Source organism: Panthera onca, chromosome C1 (genome assembly GCF_046562875.1).
Source record: "Panthera onca isolate mPanOnc1 chromosome C1, mPanOnc1 haplotype 2, whole genome shotgun sequence".
Classification (NCBI taxonomy): Eukaryota; Metazoa; Chordata; class Mammalia; order Carnivora; family Felidae; genus Panthera; species Panthera onca.
The window spans coordinates 197,645,595-197,666,403 of NC_138346.1; the positions used below are offsets into that span (position 1 = coordinate 197,645,595).

Consider the following 20,809-nt stretch of genomic DNA (forward strand, 5'->3'; position numbering starts at 1 on the left):
CAGGTTTCGCGGAGACGGGCTGGGGGCTGGCTGGCCGCAGCTGCCAAGGAAGGGGCAGGGAGCCTGGAGTCGGTGGGCAGGAGAATCTCCTTCCCTCCCACCCCGCCCCGCCCCGCAAAGGCAGGCAGGCGGGCAGGACAGCCTGGGGAGAGGCAGGCCTGGAACCCTAGATCCAGCGTGGAGCCTAGCCTGACCCCACAAGCCCTGAGCGACCCTTCCCAGCCTGGGTGAGGGCAGGAGCTGGGGCTGTTATCAGGCGAGGACATCACATCCGTGAGGTTATCCCTGAGGCTCAGGAAGTGGCATGGCTCACCCAGCATGCTGCAGCTAGTTAGCGAGTTAGGGCAGAGCCTGGACTGGAACCCAAGTCTGTTTGTGGCCAACCTGCCAAACCTTAGTCTTGTCTTCTGTTCACACATCGGGCCCCGGTGGGATACAGCAAACCCCACGTGCATTTATGCAATAACGGACATTTCTCATGGGCCTCCTGGGTGCTAGGCTCTGCTGTGAGGGTGCTGCCGTGAACAAAACAGGGACTTGTGTCCCTTCACCGCAGGGAGCTCACATTCCAGCGAGGGAGGCAGATAACCGGTGAATAAGCCAATACACATAAATTATGAGAAAACAATAGAGAAGATAGAGCAGGGCAGGGGGCTGGACTGGTGTATGGGGTGCCAGTAGGCAGAGGATTGGGAGATCTGTCTGAGGAGGTGGTGTTTGAGCGGAGCCCTGAATAGAGTTGAGGGCGGGGAAGACACGTGGCTATCTGTCTCGGAGAATCCCACAGTGGGAGGCCCTGGGTGGGGGCACGTTGGAAAGAGATTGGAGCCATCTAATCCCTGGGTAAGGTTTTAAGGGCCCTGGAAAGAATGGGGGTAATGGTAGGCATTCTAGGTAGAGGAGACAGCTGTGCAAAGGCCCAGGGGTATGAATGTATAGAGTATGTTTAGGGAATAGCGGTCCGACCAAGCAAGGCAGAAAATAAGACAGGGAGAGGGAAGTGAAGCAGGAAAGGGTGGTTGGTGCCAGATCACGGGATGCCTCAAAACCCAGCACTGGTGGAAATTGGGCACTTCATTCAGTGGGACAGAGGGGAGCCATGGAAGGTTTTGGAGCAAGAAGAGTGTTATAATCAGAACTATGTTGGAGAAGAAAAGATGGCAGCCAGTTGCTGGCTGGATTGACATGAGCCAGGAGGTGGCAGGACTAGTTAGAAGGCTGGTTCAATAGCTCAGGCAAGAGAAAGGAAGTCGGGGCGAACCAGGGGGAAGTGTCCTGACAGCTTGGAGGGGCCTCCCACCACATCCCCTGCATCTACTCTCTGCCCTGTCCCCTGCCCCGTCCCCTGATCTCCCAGTTACCTTAGTCAGTGACTGATTCCGCTCCTTTGTGTCCCCAGGGCCCACCAGGATCTGAAGGCCTCCCAGGTCCCCCAGGCCCAGCAGTGAGTAAAGGAGGAGACGAGAGAGTGGACATGGGGCCCCCTGGTCCTGGTCCAGCCCTGGGGTCTAAGGGCAGAAAGATTGGGTTCTAGCTTCATTGTTCTCTGTGGCGACAGGGTCCCCGAGGAGAGCGAGGACCCCAAGGGAATTCGGGAGAGAAGGGCGACCAGGTGAGTGACCACAGGACCTGGTTGGCTGTCCTGACCATGAGGGATGGCTTGGGGGGTGGGGGTGGGCACAGGGAAGGGGTCCCAGAGGCTGGGTCCTCTCCCTGATGGCCACCCTCATGTGTGGAGGGGTGACCAGCTCTAGCCTCCAGCCCTCACCCGCCCTTGTGTTGCAACCTCCCAGCTCATGGCTCGAGTTTCACCTGCTGGTCATCTTGGGCAGAGTGGAGGGCAAGGCCCCATGGCTCGAGGCAGCCTCACCCTGTCACTCTTTCCATTTGGGCAGCCAGGCGGGAGGGAGTGGGTGGCTCAGCAAACTGTCCCTCGCTTCTTCCTCTAGGGATTTCAAGGCCAGCCAGGCTTTCCCGGCCCACCGGTGAGTGGAGACACAAAGCCAGTTCTGTCTGATGTGATCCTGTTTGGGAGGGGTAGGCCTGACCAGGCCAGGCTGGGCGAGGATGGGCCTGGGGAGGGGAGGGAAGAGGCACGGGAGGAACGGCCTGGGTGGCCAGGCCTGATTCCAGGAGCCGGGACCTGGAGGGCAGAGCCTCCTGGGTGGGCCCCGGACCAGCAGGCCAGACAGCAGTAATGCTCCTGGGTGGTGTTTCTAGGAAGTCAGAATGCATCGCATTAACCACAGTGAAGCAGACCCAGGTGGAAGAAGGAAGGAGAGCTCCCCCCCAGGCCCCGCTCTCATCCTCGCCTGCTCCTTTGTTGATACAGGGTCCTCCTGGATTCCCGGGCAAAGCTGGAGCACCTGGCCCCCCCGGCCCACAAGCGGAGAAGGTGAGCAGGACCCCAAGGTGAGGTGGCCGCAGCCGCAGATCTGAGCCATGCAGTTCCCACACCCCGATCCACCCCCACTACCAGCCCTTTGGAAATTCAAGGAGTGGCTCAGTTACGTCAAGGGTGGGGAGAGAGATCTCCAGCCTTGGCTCATCAACTGCCTCTGGGCAACAGACCAGTGGCCCCCAAGCCCAGGATACCCGCTGGTCTTTGTGCTGCCAGAGTCCCCGCCTGGTGGGGATGAGGCAGGGAGCGTAGTCAGAGGCGGGGACTCAAGGGGGAGAGGGAGGAGCTGAGCGAAGGAGGGGAGCACATCCAGACTGGAAACCCCACAGTCCTGAAGCCAGAGCAGCTTGGCCATTTGCCTTCTGGGTCTGAAAACGGCAGGAAGGAAGCGTGCTCAGATTGTCCCCAGGGGCCCAAGGGGGGCAGGCATGGCCTGTGAGCTGATGACAAGGGTCAGAAGGACAGCAGCCTGGGAAGCCCCTGCGCTGGCTGCCCTGGGTTTGGAGACTAGCTCTGCCGTGGTCTGGGGGCTGTCACTCCTGTCTCTTCCCAACACTTGGGCTCCCCAAATGTGATGGCTGGGTAGTGTAATGAGGCCCCAAATTGACTTGTAAGCTTGGGGTGGGAGGGGGCGTTTATGACCCAAAGGGAGAGGTAAGAGGCCTACAACCTTGGACAGAGCCTCTTTCCTCTGAAAACACACGCCGCACAGCTCTCAGAGCTAGAAGGGACTACTGAAAGGGCCACCTTGGTCTAACTTCTCACTGTCCCGGTGAGGAAACGAGGCTCAGAGAGGTTAGGGGCGTCCCAGGGGCACACAGCAAAATAGCAACAGAGCTGAGACTTCTCTCCCAGCCCAGGTGAGCCCCCAGGCGCCTCCCTGCCTCCCCAGAGCCAGCGCGGCTGAGGTGGTGGTGGGTGTCACCTCCCTTCTCAGTGGGAGCCCCTGCCAGAGCCCTCCGTGCTGGCTCTGTACCCCCAGCACTGCCTGCTCTCCTTAGGCTGGTCACTGCAGAGAATCCCAAACCTCTGGCCAGTGGTTCTCTGTCCCGACTCCCTGTGGGACTGACATTTTCTGGGGCTGTGCTGACCCCTCCTGGTAGCTGATGGCATTGCAATGCCACGGGGGGCTTTCCTCCCCACCCCCCCATGGGAGGGTGAGGGGTGTCTCTAGCTAGATCATTTCCCCTTGGCCAGCTCCACAGCCACTGCCCCAGGGCAGCTACCCTCTCTCCCCTGGGGTACCCAGCAGCCCTCCACACCAAGCTGCTTGCCTCCTCCCTTCTCCGGTGAACATTCTAGCTCACACCTTGGTCCTCATCACTCCCCTGCTTTGAACCATCAGTGGCTCCCCAGTGCCTGTTGCAGTGGTTCCCAGACATTATGTTGAAGTTCCTGAGCCCTGTCATCACACAGAAGCTCCCGTGAACTCTCAATCAGATATGAGTGGAGCTGCTCTGACTGAGGCGGGAGCAAGGGTCTTGGGTCCCACCCTCTGGGCTCCCACTTTGTGCCCCCATCTCTGACGCTCCTCCAGGAACCCCCAGGGCTCTGAGGAGTACAGTGGGAAAAGCACTGGTCTGTCGGATAGACTCTAGCACGGTGTTCCGGGCACACCCCCTGTCAGGCTCTACCTAGAGCCTCCAGGCTTGCCTCCCACCCCTCCTGTCACACTGGCTCCCCAGACATGCTGGCCAGGCCAGGCATGTGACCACTTCCAAATCTGTATCGTTCTCTGAAGTTCCCTCCGGCAGGCTCTTTTCTACTTGTCCACTTGCCTGAATCCCACCTATCCTTCAGAGTCTAGCATCTGGTGACGCTTCTGTGACACTCTCCCTGACCCCTGGCCAGAGTGAGCGGCCCCCTCTTCCGAGCTGGACCGTGAGCTCCTTGAGGACAGGGAAGAATCAGAGGCTATATAGTGCTTGGCACTTTGTGGGGACCGACGCGCGCTGAATGTATGCCTTCAGTCTGTACACGTTACTGCACACCCACTGTGCCAGTCCCTGGGTCAACCCTGAAGAAGGTGCTAGACCGAACAGGCTCTGTCCCTTCCTCATATCACAGTGCAGAAAGAGGGATGCTTTGCAGACAAAGACAGATCCTTCTGGGGGAGTGGTGTGGAATACATCCAGCAGAACTGGGGCTGGAAACCAGCGGTCCTGACTTCCAGTAATCATCAGAACCCGGCGCCTAGGGCCTCATCCCCCGGGGGTGGGGGCTTGGGGGGTGGTGGTGGGCAAGGCCCTGCTGACTGTGTTGTGGGGGTCGGCTCCTTTCCAGGGCAGTGAAGGCATCCGAGGCCCACCAGGCATGCCTGGTCCCCCTGGGCCACCAGGATCACCTGGGATCCAGGTGAGTGTGTGTCCTCTTAGCCTGCCAGGTACGTGCAGTGTGCATGCGTGCGTACGTGTGCTGGGGCTCCGGCAGGCATGCACACATTCCTTTTTCCTGTTTCTAGGGCCCTGCTGGCCTGGATGGTCTGGATGGGAAGGACGGCAAGCCTGGCTTGAGGGTGAGAGGATGGGCACCCCTTCCCTTCTCTTTCCTCCTCCAAGAGCCAAAGCCAATGGAACCCCGATGAAGGAAACGGAATCCCCTCCCCCACACCCCTGCCTTCCCTCCACCTGCTCCTGGCCACACACCCCCTTCTCTGATGGCACCGGAGGCCTTGGTTCCTTGGTTCTTCTGGTAGCCTTAACCAGGTTGGATGAGCCGGGTCTCACCAAAGGCAGGCAGTGAAGGGGGTGGATTTATATCCAGAAATTCAGGATACTAAAGAAACTAGGCCGGGTGTCAGAAAAACAGGCCGCAGACCTGGCAGGACCTGAGCAGCCCCGGATCCCTGGGTCTGGTGCTGCTGGGGAATGTGAAAGGGATGCGACATGGCAAAGGGCAGAGCATCAGAGTCAACCCCCTTCTGTACCCAAAAGAAGGAAAATCGGGGCTCAGAGAGGGCTGGGATTCACTCAGGGTCCACAGCCAGTCAGAGACCAAGCCCAGCTTGGATTCTTCCCTCTGCCTCCCATGACATTCCCTCCATCCTGGGATAGCCGGGGGAGGGGCTGCCGAGAGGGAAGACAGTGGGAAATGAGTGCTCATCCTGTCTCAATGCCCCTGGTCTCTTCCACAGGGGGACCCTGGCCCCGCTGGCCCTCCTGGACTCATGGGACCCCCGGTAAGTTGAGCTGCAGGAAGGAGTCGGGAGCGGGGAGGTCCCAAAGCTGACGGGTGCGGGCTCTGCCTTAGAGGGTGGGCAGCCCGAATCCAGATCCGCTGAGGACCAGGTTGTGACTTTGGATGGGTCTGATTCCTTCAACCTGAGGAAGGAGGCAAGGGAAGTCGCCTCTGCTTGAGGCGAGGGCCCGAGGCAGCCTCCCACTTTTCCTTCCAGGGCTTCAAGGGAAAAACGGGACACCCTGGCCTCCCAGGACCAAAGGTAAGGAAGGGCCTGGCGACTTCTGCCAAGCAGGTTTTCTCGGCCATACCCAAGGCCTGACCCCAGGCAGACATGGCAGCCTGGCACCAGTGGACGTGCCACCTGAGGCTTGGCTGAGACGCCGTCCCAGCATCCAAGCCTCCTGAGACCACCGGGGCCTAGCGGATCGGGTCAGGCTCTGCCGTCCACCAGCCCGAGAGCATCCGAGGGCTGCTGGCCAGAGTCTGGGCAGGGGGCAGGACTCCTCGGATGTGGGGTCGCCTTGGGGCTGGGGGAGCCAAATAGAGGTCTGTCGAGTTCCAGCTGGCCCTCTCTCTTGCAGGGTGACTGTGGGAAACCAGGGCCCCCAGGCAGCAGTGGCCGGCCAGGAGCAGAGGTAAGGGCTGAGGTCCATACGTGCTACCTTCAGGCAGCCTTTGGGGCTCTGCTGAGTCCAAGACTTACTGGCCAAGGGGCTGCCTTCTCTCCTGGGCCTTCTGGGGGAGGTGTTGCCCCAAGATACACACCTTCACCTCCTCCTTCCTCCTGCAACTGGTTCCCCTCCCTGCAGGTTGTTGGATCACTCACCTAAAAAGCAAGGCCTGGCCTTCTCAGGCTGGGGGCTCTGACATCTGTCTCCAACAATACTCATGGGCAGGGCTGGTCTCTCAGGCCCCAGAAAGCATGGGCCTGGAGGCCAGGACTCAGCTCAGCTCCTCTATCGGTGTCCTACCTGCTCTGCTCAGCCTCCTTCCCACTAACCACCCCGTGTGTGTAAGTCTGTTTCTGTATTGCTTTTTTTTTTTTTTTCTGGCTCCTATAGGGTGAGCCTGGTGCCATGGGACCTCAGGGAAGACCCGGCCCCCCTGGCCATATTGTGAGTTAAACCATTTTTGCCTCTGCCTCTATTAGAGTTAGGATCCTCTTGGGGCTGGGGTGGGCAAGCCGGTGATGGCCTGAAAGAACTGACCACAGGGGCAGCCCTACAGAGCAATAAGGGGCCTTGGGCTCACCTAATCCAGTGGTCCCCAGGCTTTCTGCCATTTTCTTATTTTCTGGGCACATTTGAGCTTACTGATCAAACAGAGATCATTCAGTTATTCGACAAACAATAATTGAGCACCTGCTCCATGCCAGGCACTGTTCCAAGCATTGGGCTGTGACAGGGAGCGAGACAGACAAGGTCCCCTGATCCCAGAGCTTCCACGCAGGCCCAACAAACAAACAAATTAATGCGAAAGCTTCAGGCAGCCATGTGATGTCACCGGGAGGGCCTGGGAGGCGCCTTTAGAGGAACCTTTACTGCAGAAGTGGCATTTGAGCCGAGGCCTGAATGACAAGAAGGAGCCATCTGTCCAGCAGTCTGGGGGGAGAACGTCCAGGCAGGAGTCGGGGGGGCGGGGGGTGGGGGAAGGCAGCTGACGCAAGGAGCCCGAGGCAGGGAGGGGCCCGGTGTGTCCGGGGAGCTCCAAGGTCAGCATGGCTGGAATGGAGTTTGAGAAAGACATGAGTGGGAGCCAGAAAGCTATGCTTCCAGAGGACCTGGTGACGACCTCGGACCTTGGAGGACCTCAGGAGGCGAGGGGCACGGGTGGCAGCCGAGGTGTCCCTGGATGGTGGATGGTCGGGTGGAGCTGGGGTGGCAGATGGGCTGTGTTTGGAGTACTTGCTGCCGACTTGGATGGGGGGGTGCGGGGAGCGGTGGAGGGAGAGGAACCAGGGATGACTCCTGCGCGTGGGTGGGCGGCTGGGTGCATGGGTGGTGCACTTACAAAGGTAAGACGACTTGGAGAGGACAGTTATTAAGCAATAATGAGTTTCCCATCTGAATTTACTCCTCAGTAACATAGATGGCTGCCTATGGGCGCCTTTGATCAGTGTGACAGCTAGAGCTGATGGGGTTCCTGAGCAAAGGAAACACTCTGGCGTTTGATTGCAGCCCTGTTGTGGCAGATGTACAGTTTCCAGGAGGCTTCTGGAAGTGTTAAAAATAGCTCATGATCAAAAAGAGGAACTCTCGGGTCCTCATCAGTGCGTGTATGGATCTCAAGGGGTCTAGCGGCCCCGGATTAGGGACCCCAGGTCCAGCCTAGTCCCTGTTCACACTGCAGATGAAAGGAGCCACACACTGATTTGTGATCCCATTGAGGACTCATCGGGGGGCTGGGGGGAGGGGGCACAAGTTTCCTCCTCTCACCTCCGTCTGCCCAGCTTCAGCCCCTGCTCCGTGCCAGTCCCAGTGCCGGGCATTCCCGCCCCCAGAAGACTTGTGATGAGTGGAACAGAGTCCGTGCCTCCAGAACTTTCCATCTGGGAGTGTGGAGGGACATGCTGGGAGAGAGAGCTGTGCCCTGGGCTTCAGAGGGGTAGCTCTGGCCAGGGAGCTGGCACTTGAGCTGACTCAGAGCTCAACTTGACTTGAACTTGAACTTGACTCAGAGATGGGGATGGCATTCCAGCCCTGCCCCAGCCCAGGAGGGTGACAGCACTCTGTGTGTTGAGTCCCACCGCTCTCCAGGGACAGCAGAGTGGGAGACCCAAGGCCTGAGGCCAGGCTTATCCACTGGGTCTCTGGGGTTCGAGTTGAGCCCCTGCTTCTCCTACAGAACAGGAGGAGAGGAGCTAGGAGGGCCTCAGAAGTCCCCAGGCCCACGTAGTTAACCTTCAGGCCTTTGCCCCCTGCCCTCGGCTCTGGCTGTGGTTTCCAGATCATCCCTTTGGCACAGCCCAAGATGAACCATTCAGTGCACGGCAGGCGTGAAGGTCCTGTGAGCTCGGGGACCCCCCCTGGGTGTCAGCTCTGGCACAAGTTTTTTGGGAGAAGCTCAAGTGCGAGACCAGAAGGGAAGGAGGGTTGAGGGAAGAGGGATGGAGTTGCTGAAGTTCTGGGCCTGTTCCTGCCTTTGGTCCCTCGCTGCCTCTTGGGGGGCCCTTATTATTGGAGACTCTTTCCATCCCGCTGTCTTCATGTTTCTTTAGGGGCCACCGGGACCTCCAGGCCAGCCGGGCCCAGCTGGGATCTCTGCAGTGGTGAGTGATCTACTCCCCTCGTCCCTCCCTCCCTCCCAGGACTCTGGCTGGGGCTTCTTTCACAGAGGGGGGTGGTGAGAACAATTTGTGCCTGTCCCCCTCCTTCCCTGCCTTCAGCCTCTCCCACCTCCTGGGTCTCCCCAGGTGGCATTCAGTAAAGGCCTTTGGAGAGGGCTGGAGGCCATCACAGGCCCCGGCCTCAGGTTCAGGCCACGCCACCCTGCCCCACAGGGCCTGGGGGGTGGGTGCATGGTCCCTGGCATACAATCACGCCTGCCTCTCTGCTCTGTGGGGTTCACTGCTGTCTCTCCCGTCCCCTCTCACCACCCACCTCCCTTCTCTCCAGGGCCTAAAAGGAGACCGGGGAGCCCCTGGAGAAAGGGGCCTGCTAGGCCTTCCAGGCCAGCCTGGGACCCCCGGACACCCTGGCCCCCCGGTAAGACCCCACATCTTACTGCACAGCCCCGAGGGAAAGGGACATTTGGCTTTGTCAGTCGAGCACAGCCCCACGCATCTGGGGTCTCCAGGGGAGGAGAGGCGGTTAGCAGGGAAGATGGCAGCGTGGAACTTGTGCCCAACGAGATCACATCGAATCTGGAAGAAAGGACAAGTTCTGCAAGCCAGTGCTTGCCAAGCGCACTCCAGGCCTCTGCCTCTGACCATGCACCACCCTAGGGGTCAGGCAGGGGACACTTGGCGCCTGTTCTGCCCCTGCCCTGCCCCCTCCCTGGGGGAGCTCTCCGGTAACCACAGAGAATCTGTGAATGTCAGGAACCAGAAATGCAGAGCCGTTACCACAGCCCTCTTGGCAACTCGCAAACTGGTCCTTGGTCTCAGCTAGTGTTTAGTACTAAGACCTATGACATATTGGTCACTGACAACGCACTGAATGGTGAGCTAAGTGCTTGACATTTTGTCATTTAATCCGTACCGCAATCCCGTTTAGTAGGTCTGATCGTTCCCATTTTACAGATGAGAAAACCGAAGCTCAGCAAGGTTAAATAGGTTGCCCACCGTCACATAGCTAGCGAGTGGAAAAGCCTGCCAGATTCCTGAACTTTCGTCGTCCTTAGCCACTCTACAATACTCCCTCTTTCCAAGGTTCCAGACAATTGACCCACATCAGGTGGATGGATTGCCAGTCTCAGGGATGAACTCTCCTGGGGAAATTGAGGCAGGAGCCCAGGTCTCCTAGCCCCCGGGTCGGGAGATTTTCTTCTGGGAGCAGTGGCCATGACCCTGGAGCTGGTGGCCTCAATGAGGTGGACGACTCCTGCCCGTGCGGGGGTGATGGTTGGTGCATCCGCCAAGAGGGCCGAGTCTCACCTACTCACTCGGATTCTCGCCAGGGCCCTGGGGCAGGCGGGTCCCTCCAAGCCTCTGTCCCTCCCTGCCTGTAGGCTCAGGAGCCTCCAGGGTCCCTAGCTGAATCTGCCAGTTGCCTTGCGATCCCAGATTCCTCTTCCCCACAATCATTCCAGAAGCAGGCTGGGCCCAGGGTGTGTGGCCTGTCCTGTCCTGGGGAGGGAGCAGGCTCAGGCCACCCTGGCCTGTCTCCGGGACCTCACTGAGGACAAAGGTTCACAATTACTGCCTTTGTTTGGCAAACATGTAACAGAAACTCACAGCTAGGGATCCCGCGAGATGCTGGGACCTCAAGCCAGGAGCCAGGCAGGCGCAGTCTGCTTGTCCCTTGCATAGCGCAGTCAGGGAGGCGGCCCGGGCTGCCAGCGTGGGGCTCCGGGACAGGCTGGAGTGTGGGGTGGGGTTCTAAGTTTCCATGGCCTGTGTCCAGAGCGGCTGAGGGTGAGGGCTAGAGGATCATGGTTCCTTCGTGGCACAGGGGCTGGGCACGCGTAGCGGGTAAGGGGAGCCAGATGCCATGCTGGGGTGGTGCTGATGGCTTTTTACCACTCTCTACTCCACAGGGTGAGCCTGGTGCGGACGGTGCAGCTGGCAAAGAGGTACTGTTGTGTTGGGTTTCTCCTTCCCTTGGGGATGCTGCTGCTTGCCCCTCGCCTTGCCCCCACCCTGCTTCCTTCGCTCAGTAATCACTCCCTGAACGCCTTCCAATATGCCATGCGCTGGCCCTTTCATTCTGACTTCTCACCTCTTTTTGTCTGTGACAAGGGACCCAACCAACACGATGATGCCCTAGGGGACATCATTCTCCCTTCTAGCTGTCAGCCAACAGAAGGGAGGCTGTCGCCCTTCCTCACCCAGAGCCCAGCTGGACACAGCCCGGGCCCTAGGGTTGTGGAAGGTGGTCCTTTCATGACACCTGCCTCCCCAGGACGGCTCAGAGATGCTGCCTAGACTTGACCCCCGACTTTTGCTTTTCTCTAGGGACCCCCTGGAAAACAGGGACTTTATGGACCCCCTGGTCCAAAGGTGAGTGGGCACTGGCTGGTTTTGAGATGAAAAACTCACAAGTGATTAAGGCCAGCTCCAAGCTATGACTTTAGCCATGGAGAAGAGACACAGGAAGGCCAGCGGGCAGGAAGAAAAAAGTGGGCAGAACTCAGAATTTGCAGCAACCTCATCTCTGAAAGTTTCTCACGGGGGCCTATTTCTTAGCTACGATTGGGAGGGTGGAAATCTCAAGTTCATTCACTCATTGACCAGTTGATTGATTCATTCATGCTGCTGGCACCTGCTCCCTCTCATGTTCCAGGTCCTCTGTCCCAGCTTTGGCTAAACAGAAGTCTCTGAACAGTAGCCACTCACTTCGTCCAGCCACACTTATGCTAGGGCATGGCAAGCTTTACAGAAGATTAGACACAGCACCCAAGTCAGCCCGGGGAGTCAGGGAGGCTGTGCATAGGACAGGAGTATTTCAGCTGAGCAGGAGGAGTGAGCCGGGTAGAAGGAGGGAGAGGGCATTCCACGAAAGGAAGGCTAAGACAGCGTGGCTGAAGCAGAGACTTATAAGCAATGAGGCATGGCTGTAGGTTCGAGGGCAGGGAGATGAACCTGGAAAAGAGGTGATGGGAACCACATCGTGAATGATCTTGAATGCCTGGCCAAGGAATCAACTCTTTAGCCTGAAGGCAGCTGGGAGGCATCAGAATTTCTAAACAGGGAGTAACAGCATGAAGAACTGTCTTTTCGAAGGACCCAGACTGCTCTGGGAGCTGTGAGGCCAGGCAAGCTTGTTGGATGCTGTGACCACAGTCAGAAGAAGATGCCAGGGGCCGGGTGGGGGGGATGGGGAGAGAGAGAGAGAGAGAGGGTGAGAGACAGAGAGAGAGGCTGATTGCTGAGACATAATAAGGTGGACTTGATAGTCCTTGGCAATGCTGGTTATGGCTTTCCTGTCCTTGTAGGGTGATCCGGGACCTTCCGGACAGAAGGGCCAGGCAGGAGAGAAGGGAAGAGCTGGCATGCCTGGTGGGCCCGGCAAGAGTGGCTCCATGGGGCCCGTTGGGCCACCGGGTCCTGCAGGAGAGAGAGGCCACCCTGGATCTCCGGGGCCTGCGGGAAGCCCTGGATTGCCTGGGGTGCCTGGCTCCATGGTAAGGGGAACGGCTGGCAGCCAGGGGCACCGCCGCACAGAGCAGGCATCCAGGGTGGAGCAGAGACCATTGTAGAAGCCCCCGAGGGAAAGAGCATGACTCCCACATAGGTGGTTCTTAACCTTGCTTGGGAGAGCTGGGAGGCGTGGGAACCCTCTCCCCAGGAAAATGCACTGATCCACAAAATGTCATGCACCAATTCGGGGCGGGGGGGGGGGGTGGTGGTTAGGACCTTGGATTAAGTATCTGTGGGACGCTCCTAGAAGCTTTGTTCCCTTCCTTATCCTTTCTTTCCACAAAGTCTATTCCCAGGGGGAGAGTATCAGGCTTGGAAGGATAATTGAGGCAGGTTTTCTTTTCTTTTCTTTTTTTTTTTTCCTCAGGGAGACATGGTGAATTATGATGAAATCAAGAGGTTTATCAGACAAGAGATCATTAAAATGTTTGATGGTAATTGGCAGCTGGCTGGGCGGCAGTGGGTGCTGCTGGCTTTTCCCCACTGTTTCTCTGCCCTGCCTTGGCCTCCTTTTCCTTTAGAGCCCAATCCTCCGCCCCAGACCCCTCCTCGCCCACTTACAGGCATATGTTCAATCAGACTTCAGACCTTCCTTATCACCTGCTCTGCCCTGAGATACAATGAATCTCCCTGCCCTCCCCGAGCCCCCACTGCAGCAGAGGAGACAGACAGGGAAGCTGAAATCAAACGAGTCTGCATGAAGCGAGCTCTAAATAGAGGGGCAAGCAGCAGCCATAAGCTAGCTGGTGTGGTTTCGCTTCTACGCTTTTTTCCCGTGCACTTGTTCATCCGGCAGGGCCGTGCTAGGGCCTGGGGAGAACGTGGCCCCTGTCCTGATGGTGCTAGCCATCTTGCTTGGGAAGCAGACCTTGAATGCAAAGCAAGGAGTCCGGACCTTCTTGTGAAGCCAGCGGTAGACTAATGAGGGTGTTGGAGAAGAGGGAGGCCCTGATCAGGTCCGTGCTGTCGAAAGACCAGCGTGCAAAGGATGGTGAAGGCGAGGGCACGGGAGGCGTGTTCCTTGCTCTGACTGCCCTTTGAAGAAAGGCGGCTTTGGACTCCATGCTGGTGGCCCGTCTGCATCCGTCTGAGTCCCTGGGACACCCTGGGACCTGTCCCTGTGCTTTCTTACAGAGAGGATGGCTTATTACACCTCCAGGATGCAGTTCCCCATGGAGATGGCCGCAGCTCCGGGACGACCAGGACCCCCAGGAAAGGATGGGGCTCCGGGCCGGCCAGGCGCTCCGGGATCACCAGGACTTCCTGGTCAGATCGGCAGAGAAGGACGCCAGGGTGTGCCAGGAATGAGAGGTAGCTCTGCCCTCCGGTGCCCCCGAGGTGCACATGTGACTCTTTGGGGCAGACAAGAGCATTGCATGAGGTCCATTGCGAATAAGATATTTGTGTGTATGTGTGTGTTTCAAATAATCTCACTGGGGTGTCATTTCTCCGCTCAGGAATAGGACTTATTTTATTCCTTTTGTCTCAGGATTGCCCGGTACCAAAGGTGAAAAGGGGGACATTGGTATTGGCATGGCTGGCGAAAATGGTCTCCCCGGCCCCCCAGGTAGGAAGAGCCAGAATCTGAGAGCATGAATCTCAAGCAGCTGGTATCTGCTTTCCTTATGTTCCTTCTACAGCACAATATAGTTGTGTAGAACCTCAAATAACTACAGGTCTATCACGGTAATGCCAGTGTGTGCCGGGGGCGGGGGGGGGGGGGTGGGGGTGGAGCAGAAGGCCCAGGGCCCGTCCCCAGGTCCTAAACTGGGCGAGCAGGACACAGGGGAAGACAGCCAGATATGGTGGGGCCAGCGAATGAGAGTTCATGTCCTGCTCGGCGCCACGCTGGCTGTCGAACCTTGAGAAGGTCGCTAAGTCAGGCTGCATAGCCTAAAAGAGAAGTGACCAAAGCCCGACGGCCTGGCTCTGAGACCCGGCCTCACTGAACACTCGAACTCCCGAGTGTGCGATCTCTCTGAGCCTGTGTCCTCATCTACAAAATGAGGTAATCGTTTCTTTCTCACGGAATGGTCGTGAAGATTCATCGAATTATGCATCAGAAGCACTCGCCTGGTGCCTGGCACGTGGAAGCTCCCAATAAAACCAGCCAGTAATGTTGTTACTGTTAAATTAACGGAAGGATCAGATCAGGTGTCCGTGAAAACCTGTTACAGCCTGACAAATATTTATCAGACGTAAGGTGTTAGGTACCGTGACCATGATTTCTTCTTTGTCGCCTGGGTCTCCTGACCTCCCCTCTCTGACTCTTCCCTCCCTAGGTCCTCAAGGCCCTCCAGGGTATGGTAAGATGGGCGCGACCGGACCCATGGGCCAGCAAGGCATTCCGGGCATCCCTGGCCCTCCGGGTCCCATGGGCCAGCCAGGCAAGGCTGGCCACTGTAACCCCTCTGACTGCTTTGGGGCCATGCCGATGGAGCAGCAGTACCCGCCCATGAAAAACATGAAGGGGCCTTTCGGCTGAAATCACGGCCTCCGTCAGATGAAGGATTCCATTGGGAATAAATGGCCGACACGTACAGGACTCTGTGATGGGTTGTGAATGTTTTGTGTTTCTTAATTGCTATTAATATTTTTTTACCAATAAATAAATAAAACTACATGCAACCCCACTTCCAGTGGGGTTCTCTGGTGCTGCCCCTGCCTCTCTGTCATCCCCCTTCTGTCGTGTGGTCCCGGGGTCAAAAAAGGGCATTTCCCACGTGTTTGTGGCCAACGAGTGGAGTTGTGGAGTTGTGGGATGCTGCTGTATAAGGTGCCCCCAGCTCAGCAATCCTCTCTAGATGCTTCGAGTCATGCTTCGGTCCTCTGTGGACTTCGGGTCCTGCCCTTCGTGGCGCGCCTCTCAAAGTCAGAGTGGGGGCATCACTCAGCCTGTCCTCACCAATGAGCTAAAAGCAGGTATGAAGGCCCAACTTATGGCTCATAAAGGCCCCTCCCTGTTTGCTTCCGAGAGAAACCAGTGCTCAGTTCCCCACCCACCCTCTGCCCACCCTTCTGACTTCTTGAGCGCGGCCCAGAGCCAATCCACGTTGCACCTGGGGAAATGCCACCCAGCGAGGAAAGCTAGGCTTCAGCGCCCGGCCTAGGCAACCAGGGACCGCTTCTCCGGGAAATGAAATGGAACCTTCTGCCTGTACCGGTGCATGGCCCTGTCACCAGCTCTCCTGGACCCCAAATGGCATCTTTTGTTAAACCTTGTTCATCTAACGCGTGTGGTGCTTTTCCCACACGTCTCAGCCGAGGCCTTCAGAAACAGGCTGCATCGGCGGAAAGGGCACAGGGGTCATGGGCAAGCCATGATCAGATCTAAGCGCAGGGTCTTCAAAGTCCGCTGGGAATTTGGTGATCTATCTGCCGTCTCCTTCTCAATATATAAAAAGGCCAGGAAGAAAAGAAGACCAAAAAAAAAAAAAGAGAGAGAGAGAGAGCAAGTTGAATATTATGGAAACATTCCATCTCAAGCCTCTTCCTTCTGTCTTTTTCACATCTCTTGTGCTGATGGGCTGACTGCCCTGTGAGAAAGCAACAGGGCACGTCCAGAGGGACTTCTAAAGAAAGCCTTTTTACTGGTCCCAGCTTTCTGGAGGGTTTATTTAAGTTGGATAGACTTCAAAGGGATCACAGAGCAGGCTCAGAAATGCACCCAGAGTCTAGATGCTTATCCAAACTGCCTGAAGCCTTCAAACTGGCTGTCATCTCTCCGGAGCTGGCATGTCCAGCATAGTTCTGAAAACTCCCTCCTCCGGTAGGGCCCCAAATGCCGGGAGACCAGCCCACTGATGGCTTTTCTGAACCTTTGCCCTATTTTCCTCCTGCCAGGAGCAGAGGTGTGCCCGTGGCCAGGGGAATGATATCCGGCAGGCTCTGGAGCACGCCTCGGTGTCTCCCGTGATGCTTTTAGATTAACGAGGTGCCGATTCTTACTTCGTCCCTCATCAGCAATTCCCAGCTAACCCTGGTTCTAACATAAAACATGAAAAAGCAAACGCATCATATTTGCATTGAAGTAGCAGCCAGCATTGGACAGTGGATGAGGACAGATGTTAAAGCGTTCCCATTGGAAGGCCCGCTTCCACTTTCGGCCCAGTCTGCGAAGCGCTAACTGATGACTGGCCTCGTGATAAGGACATTGGCGTGAGTAGAGAGAGAAAAGCAGGACCAGCTGTTGGGTTGAGCGCATTGGCTTTGAAGGCCAGAGGGGAATATTACTATGGGGAAACATCACACGCATCCCCCTTTGAGGGCCCCCAGGGAATCCATCCTTACATAGTGAATGAGGCTTTCTTTCCTTTTCTTCCAGAGTCAAATTCATGCTACTCTTTAGGGGAGTCCATAACAGGCTGGTTTAAGCTGTCGTGATTTGAGTGCTTGTCTCCCTGGAGTTTGGAATTGCTCTATTTTCTTGGACCATGAAGAACCAGATGGAAAGCTGGATTTTATAGTCTCTTCTGTTACTGTGGTCAGCAAAAAAAAAAAAAAAAAAAAAAAAAAAAAAAAAAAATCCATGGATTTTGCTCATAAGTTTGGGAGCTGGGTAAGCTGAAGAGAAAGGAAGGAGGGGCGTAAGATTTCCACTCCTTTTAGGTGGCTCTCTCACATTCCTGCCCTGTTATTCTTTGGTCTTCATTTCTCAGTATATTCCAGGCTTTAAAGGCAGCATACAGAGACGCCTGGGTGGCTCAGTGGGTAAAGTGTCTGACTTTTGATTTTGGCTCAGGTCATGATCTCACGGGTTTGTAGGATCCAGCCCCATGTCAGACTCTGCACCGACAGCAGGGACCCTGCTTGGGATTCTCTCCCTCCCCCTCTCTCTGCCACTCCCCTGCTCACATGCACTCTCTCTCTCTCTCAAAATAAATAAATAAACTTAAAAAAAAAAATAAAGGTAGCATACAGATCATTCAAATTGGTAACATCTAACTTGGTGAGCCTGTTTTCTCTCACTATTTTTGTGCCAGGAACTGTCACAGGGAGTCCGGGGCAAACAGGAGAGATGTGGCCCCCGCACCCACGGAAAACAAGCAATTACAACAAAGTGGAAGGGTGGGGCAGTACCAGGCGCCAGGGGAGCGCAGGGCTGAGGGACCTCAAGCAGAGGGAACACCATGCGCCAAGGTCCAGAGGTGGCTAAGCACAGCGTGCTGAGTGACAGGGGGACCGTGTCTTGTGGTTGGAATGCGGATGGTGGGCAGCACAGGCAGTGGGAGACAAGGGTTTTATGCAGGGGGCCGCTGGGTCAGGTTTGCCTGCTGGGGACTTCACTGGCAGCAAATTGAAAAGTGAGAATGTGAGAAACGCTCCGCTCTGCGAGAGGGAGAAAAGGCTGCTGCACACTCTTTCCGCAGAGAAAAATCCCCAATTTGATGCCTTCTGGAATTTAAACCTTCCTTTTTTGTCATTAATAGTTTCCCCTGTCACCAGAATTCAACAGAATCTAGACGCTTTCTTCACATGTGGTCTGTGAGCCCCATTACGAGACTAGCTTTTTTGTTGTTGTCCTGAATAATTTACGGGAATAGAATATATCAATGTAGTCTCTATATGATCCCATAATGGAAAAGAAGTGTGGCCAAAATGCCACGTCTGCTGTTCTCATTTTTCTGTTGGTTCTGCGGAAAGCTGCATATCAACCTCTCCTCCACAGCATCCGACTGCAATTTAAATTTCAGGACTGGCTCTCGTTGGAATCAAAGAGAATTAATTCCACAATAATTAGGTGACCGTCGGTATTCCTTCTCAGTAAGCAATACCGGAGCTTGGAGCTGAGCCAGGATGCCGGGGGGGGGGGGGGGGGGGGGAGGGGGGGCGTATGATGTGTCCCTAGAGGAGGTGATATTTTCCAGCGGATGGCCCTTCCATTACCAAGCTCTGCCTCACCTCTAACTGGTCAACCACAGAGCCCCCACGAACTCAGCAAAGTGCTCCGTGCTTTACAAAAGGACTGGAATCCAAGTGTTCCCCTTTGGCTGAAGCTGAAACAATAACAGGAACTTCCCCACCCACCTCTGTCTGCCTCAGGTAGTTGAGGTTTTGGAAATGAGCTGATTGTTTTTCGATCTTTGGAAGATCCTGATCCCCCTTTTATCCAGCGTGCTCCAAAATAAACACACCTGGGCCTGCCCCACGTCCTCCGAGGCACAGCCCTGGATGTTGGCGTTGGCTGGTCTCAGTACCCGAGAGAGAACTTGGATACTCTTGCCCCTAAAAAAGCACAGACATCCAACAGAACGTTCTCCTAGGAACCTAAAAAGCACAGACATCCAACAGAACGTTCTCCTAGGAACCTAAAAAGCACAGACATCCAACAGAACGTTCTCCTAGGAACCTAAAAAGCACAGACATCCAACAGAACGTTCTCCTAGGAACCTAAAAAGCAAAGACAGCCAGCAGAATGTTCTCCTAGGAACACTTTGCCGGGCAGAGGGGGTTAGGGGTTTGAGATTTTCATAGACATTTAATCCTCAGCACCTAGAACAGAGCCTGGCAAGGGGTGGGAATGCAATAGGTTTAATATTTTTGTGGAATGAAATGAGTGTGCATCTTGCCGCCCAGGTATCACCTATTTTCTCTCCCAGCAAATACCCCTTGACCTTCAGCCCACACTGCAGGACTTCTTCCTTTCTGAGATTTTGCAATTTGATTCTACCCATTTTTGGGGGGACTGGGTGAAAGGGAGGCGGCTTATAAGATTAAGACAAGACTACTAAGTACTGAGTAGTTAAAAGATGTGCACCTGGGTTTAAATCCTGACCTCTCCATTTACCTTTTTGATAGTAAGGAAGTCACGTAGCCTCTTTTCAGCCTCAGTTCCTCATTATAAACGAGCAGAAATATCTATCTCAAAGTGCCGTAGTGGAAATAAAACAACACATTGTACTTAGCACAACAATGGGCACATAGTTAGCATTCAATACAGGATGACGGTGATGATGGTGATGTCTAATAACATTTATTAAATTCATGCCAGGCACTATTCTAGGCACTGGGGATACGGGAGTGAATAAGAAAAGAACAATCCTGCAATATGCATGTAAACTTTAAATAGGACATTCAAACAGTGACAAGTGGTATGAAAAACTAAAACAGTGTGAGATGACAGATGACTAGAATGTGGGGGAACAGTGCTACTTTAGATGTGGTGTCAAGGAATGTCCCTATCCCCACAAGGGGATATTTGAACCAAAACCTGGTTGGCAAGGTAGGGGCCAGCCTGTGAAGAGTCAAGGCAGGAGCATTCCAGACAGAGGGAAGAGCTAATCCAAAAATCCGGAGGTAGGAATGAGCTCAGTTCCATGGGTGAAGACCAGGTCAGCATGGCTGGAACAGAGGGGGACAGCAGGAGCAGGAAGTGAGGCTGGAGACACAGGCAAGGTGTTGGTCACACGGGGCCATGAAGTTCATAAGGCTGTGTTTAGCTTTTATTTTAAGAGGTATGGGAAGCCTCTGGAGGAATGTAAGCCCAGGAATAACACGATCTAATTTACATATAAGACAAACACTGTGGCTGCTCCGCGAAGAATAGAGTGTGGGGAAAGAGTGAAAGCAAGGACATTGACCATGAGGCTACTGCAGTGACGCAGGCCACAGATGACGGAGTCTTGGATTAAAGTGATAGTGCAAACAGGGAGAAAAGAGTAGATGTGGGTTTACTTTGGAAGTAGAGCAAATGGAAATGGGAAAATATGTGGAGAAACAGAGGCCACACTAGAACAATCCTAGGTTTCTGGCCTGGGAGTCTTGGTGAATTTTCTGAGATGAAGGAGAGGAATGAGTTTTAGGGGAAAACATCAAAGAGAACTCTTACATGAGACAGGCTGGACTACAGCACAGTGACAGTGAGACCAAGTGCCAATGAGACTGGGTCACATTGTGAAGGGCCTGGGGTGCCAGAATGAAGAGGCTGGGCCTTTTTTGTAGGTGCAGATGAAGAGGAACCATTGTAGGCTGTTCAGTGGGCAAATAGCATGATCAGCACAATGATTTTGGAAAATGCCTGGCTAGATGGTTAGATAGGTGGGCTGGAATGGATAGCACTTCGTAACACTTCCTTTATTGAGTTTTTAAAAACTACAGTGCCAGGCACTGTACTAGGTACAGGAGCTATGACAGGTACAGGAGCTATGACAGGCACTGTACTAGGTACAGGAGCTGCTGAGAAATGGGCATCCATGGACACCAGTTCTAGGCCACCTCTGCCCCAACCTACTGTGAACTAGGGCAAGTCACTGTCTCTCTGGGCCTTAGGATCCCCATTTTAGGAAAGAAGAGACCCTACGTGATCTAATTTTCCTCCTCTGACAGCGGGGGATTTTCCTCTCCAAAGACCACAAATCTCACTCCAAACCTACTAATTGGCACATGCTGTCCTGACATTAGAGCGAAGTACTTCGCTGTTGCCTCCGTCC

The 20,809-nt window shown here is 55.3% G+C and overlaps 1 protein-coding gene across 4 annotated transcripts in view; it reads left to right on the plus strand.

Moving 5' to 3' along the window:
* COL16A1 (collagen type XVI alpha 1 chain) overlaps positions 1 to 15,001 on the plus strand; it is a 49,652-nt gene extending 34,651 nt beyond the window's left edge. For all 4 annotated transcript variants that reach the window (XM_060624957.3, XM_060624956.3, XM_060624955.3 and 1 more), the window contains 19 exons: positions 1,400 to 1,444; positions 1,559 to 1,612; positions 1,950 to 1,985; positions 2,333 to 2,395; positions 4,685 to 4,756; positions 4,863 to 4,916; positions 5,535 to 5,579; positions 5,796 to 5,840; positions 6,163 to 6,216; positions 6,643 to 6,696; positions 8,799 to 8,849; positions 9,196 to 9,285; positions 10,778 to 10,813; positions 11,196 to 11,240; positions 12,176 to 12,364; positions 12,748 to 12,814; positions 13,515 to 13,691; positions 13,870 to 13,947; positions 14,663 to 15,001. In XM_060624957.3, the coding sequence (XP_060480940.2) occupies positions 1,400 to 1,444; positions 1,559 to 1,612; positions 1,950 to 1,985; positions 2,333 to 2,395; positions 4,685 to 4,756; positions 4,863 to 4,916; positions 5,535 to 5,579; positions 5,796 to 5,840; positions 6,163 to 6,216; positions 6,643 to 6,696; positions 8,799 to 8,849; positions 9,196 to 9,285; positions 10,778 to 10,813; positions 11,196 to 11,240; positions 12,176 to 12,364; positions 12,748 to 12,814; positions 13,515 to 13,691; positions 13,870 to 13,947; positions 14,663 to 14,865 (1,458 nt within the window). In that variant the 3' untranslated portion in view covers positions 14,866 to 15,001. The remainder of the gene's footprint in view (positions 1 to 1,399; positions 1,445 to 1,558; positions 1,613 to 1,949; positions 1,986 to 2,332; positions 2,396 to 4,684; positions 4,757 to 4,862; positions 4,917 to 5,534; positions 5,580 to 5,795; positions 5,841 to 6,162; positions 6,217 to 6,642; positions 6,697 to 8,798; positions 8,850 to 9,195; positions 9,286 to 10,777; positions 10,814 to 11,195; positions 11,241 to 12,175; positions 12,365 to 12,747; positions 12,815 to 13,514; positions 13,692 to 13,869; positions 13,948 to 14,662) is intronic.
* Positions 15,002 to 20,809: the final 5,808 nt, after the last annotated feature.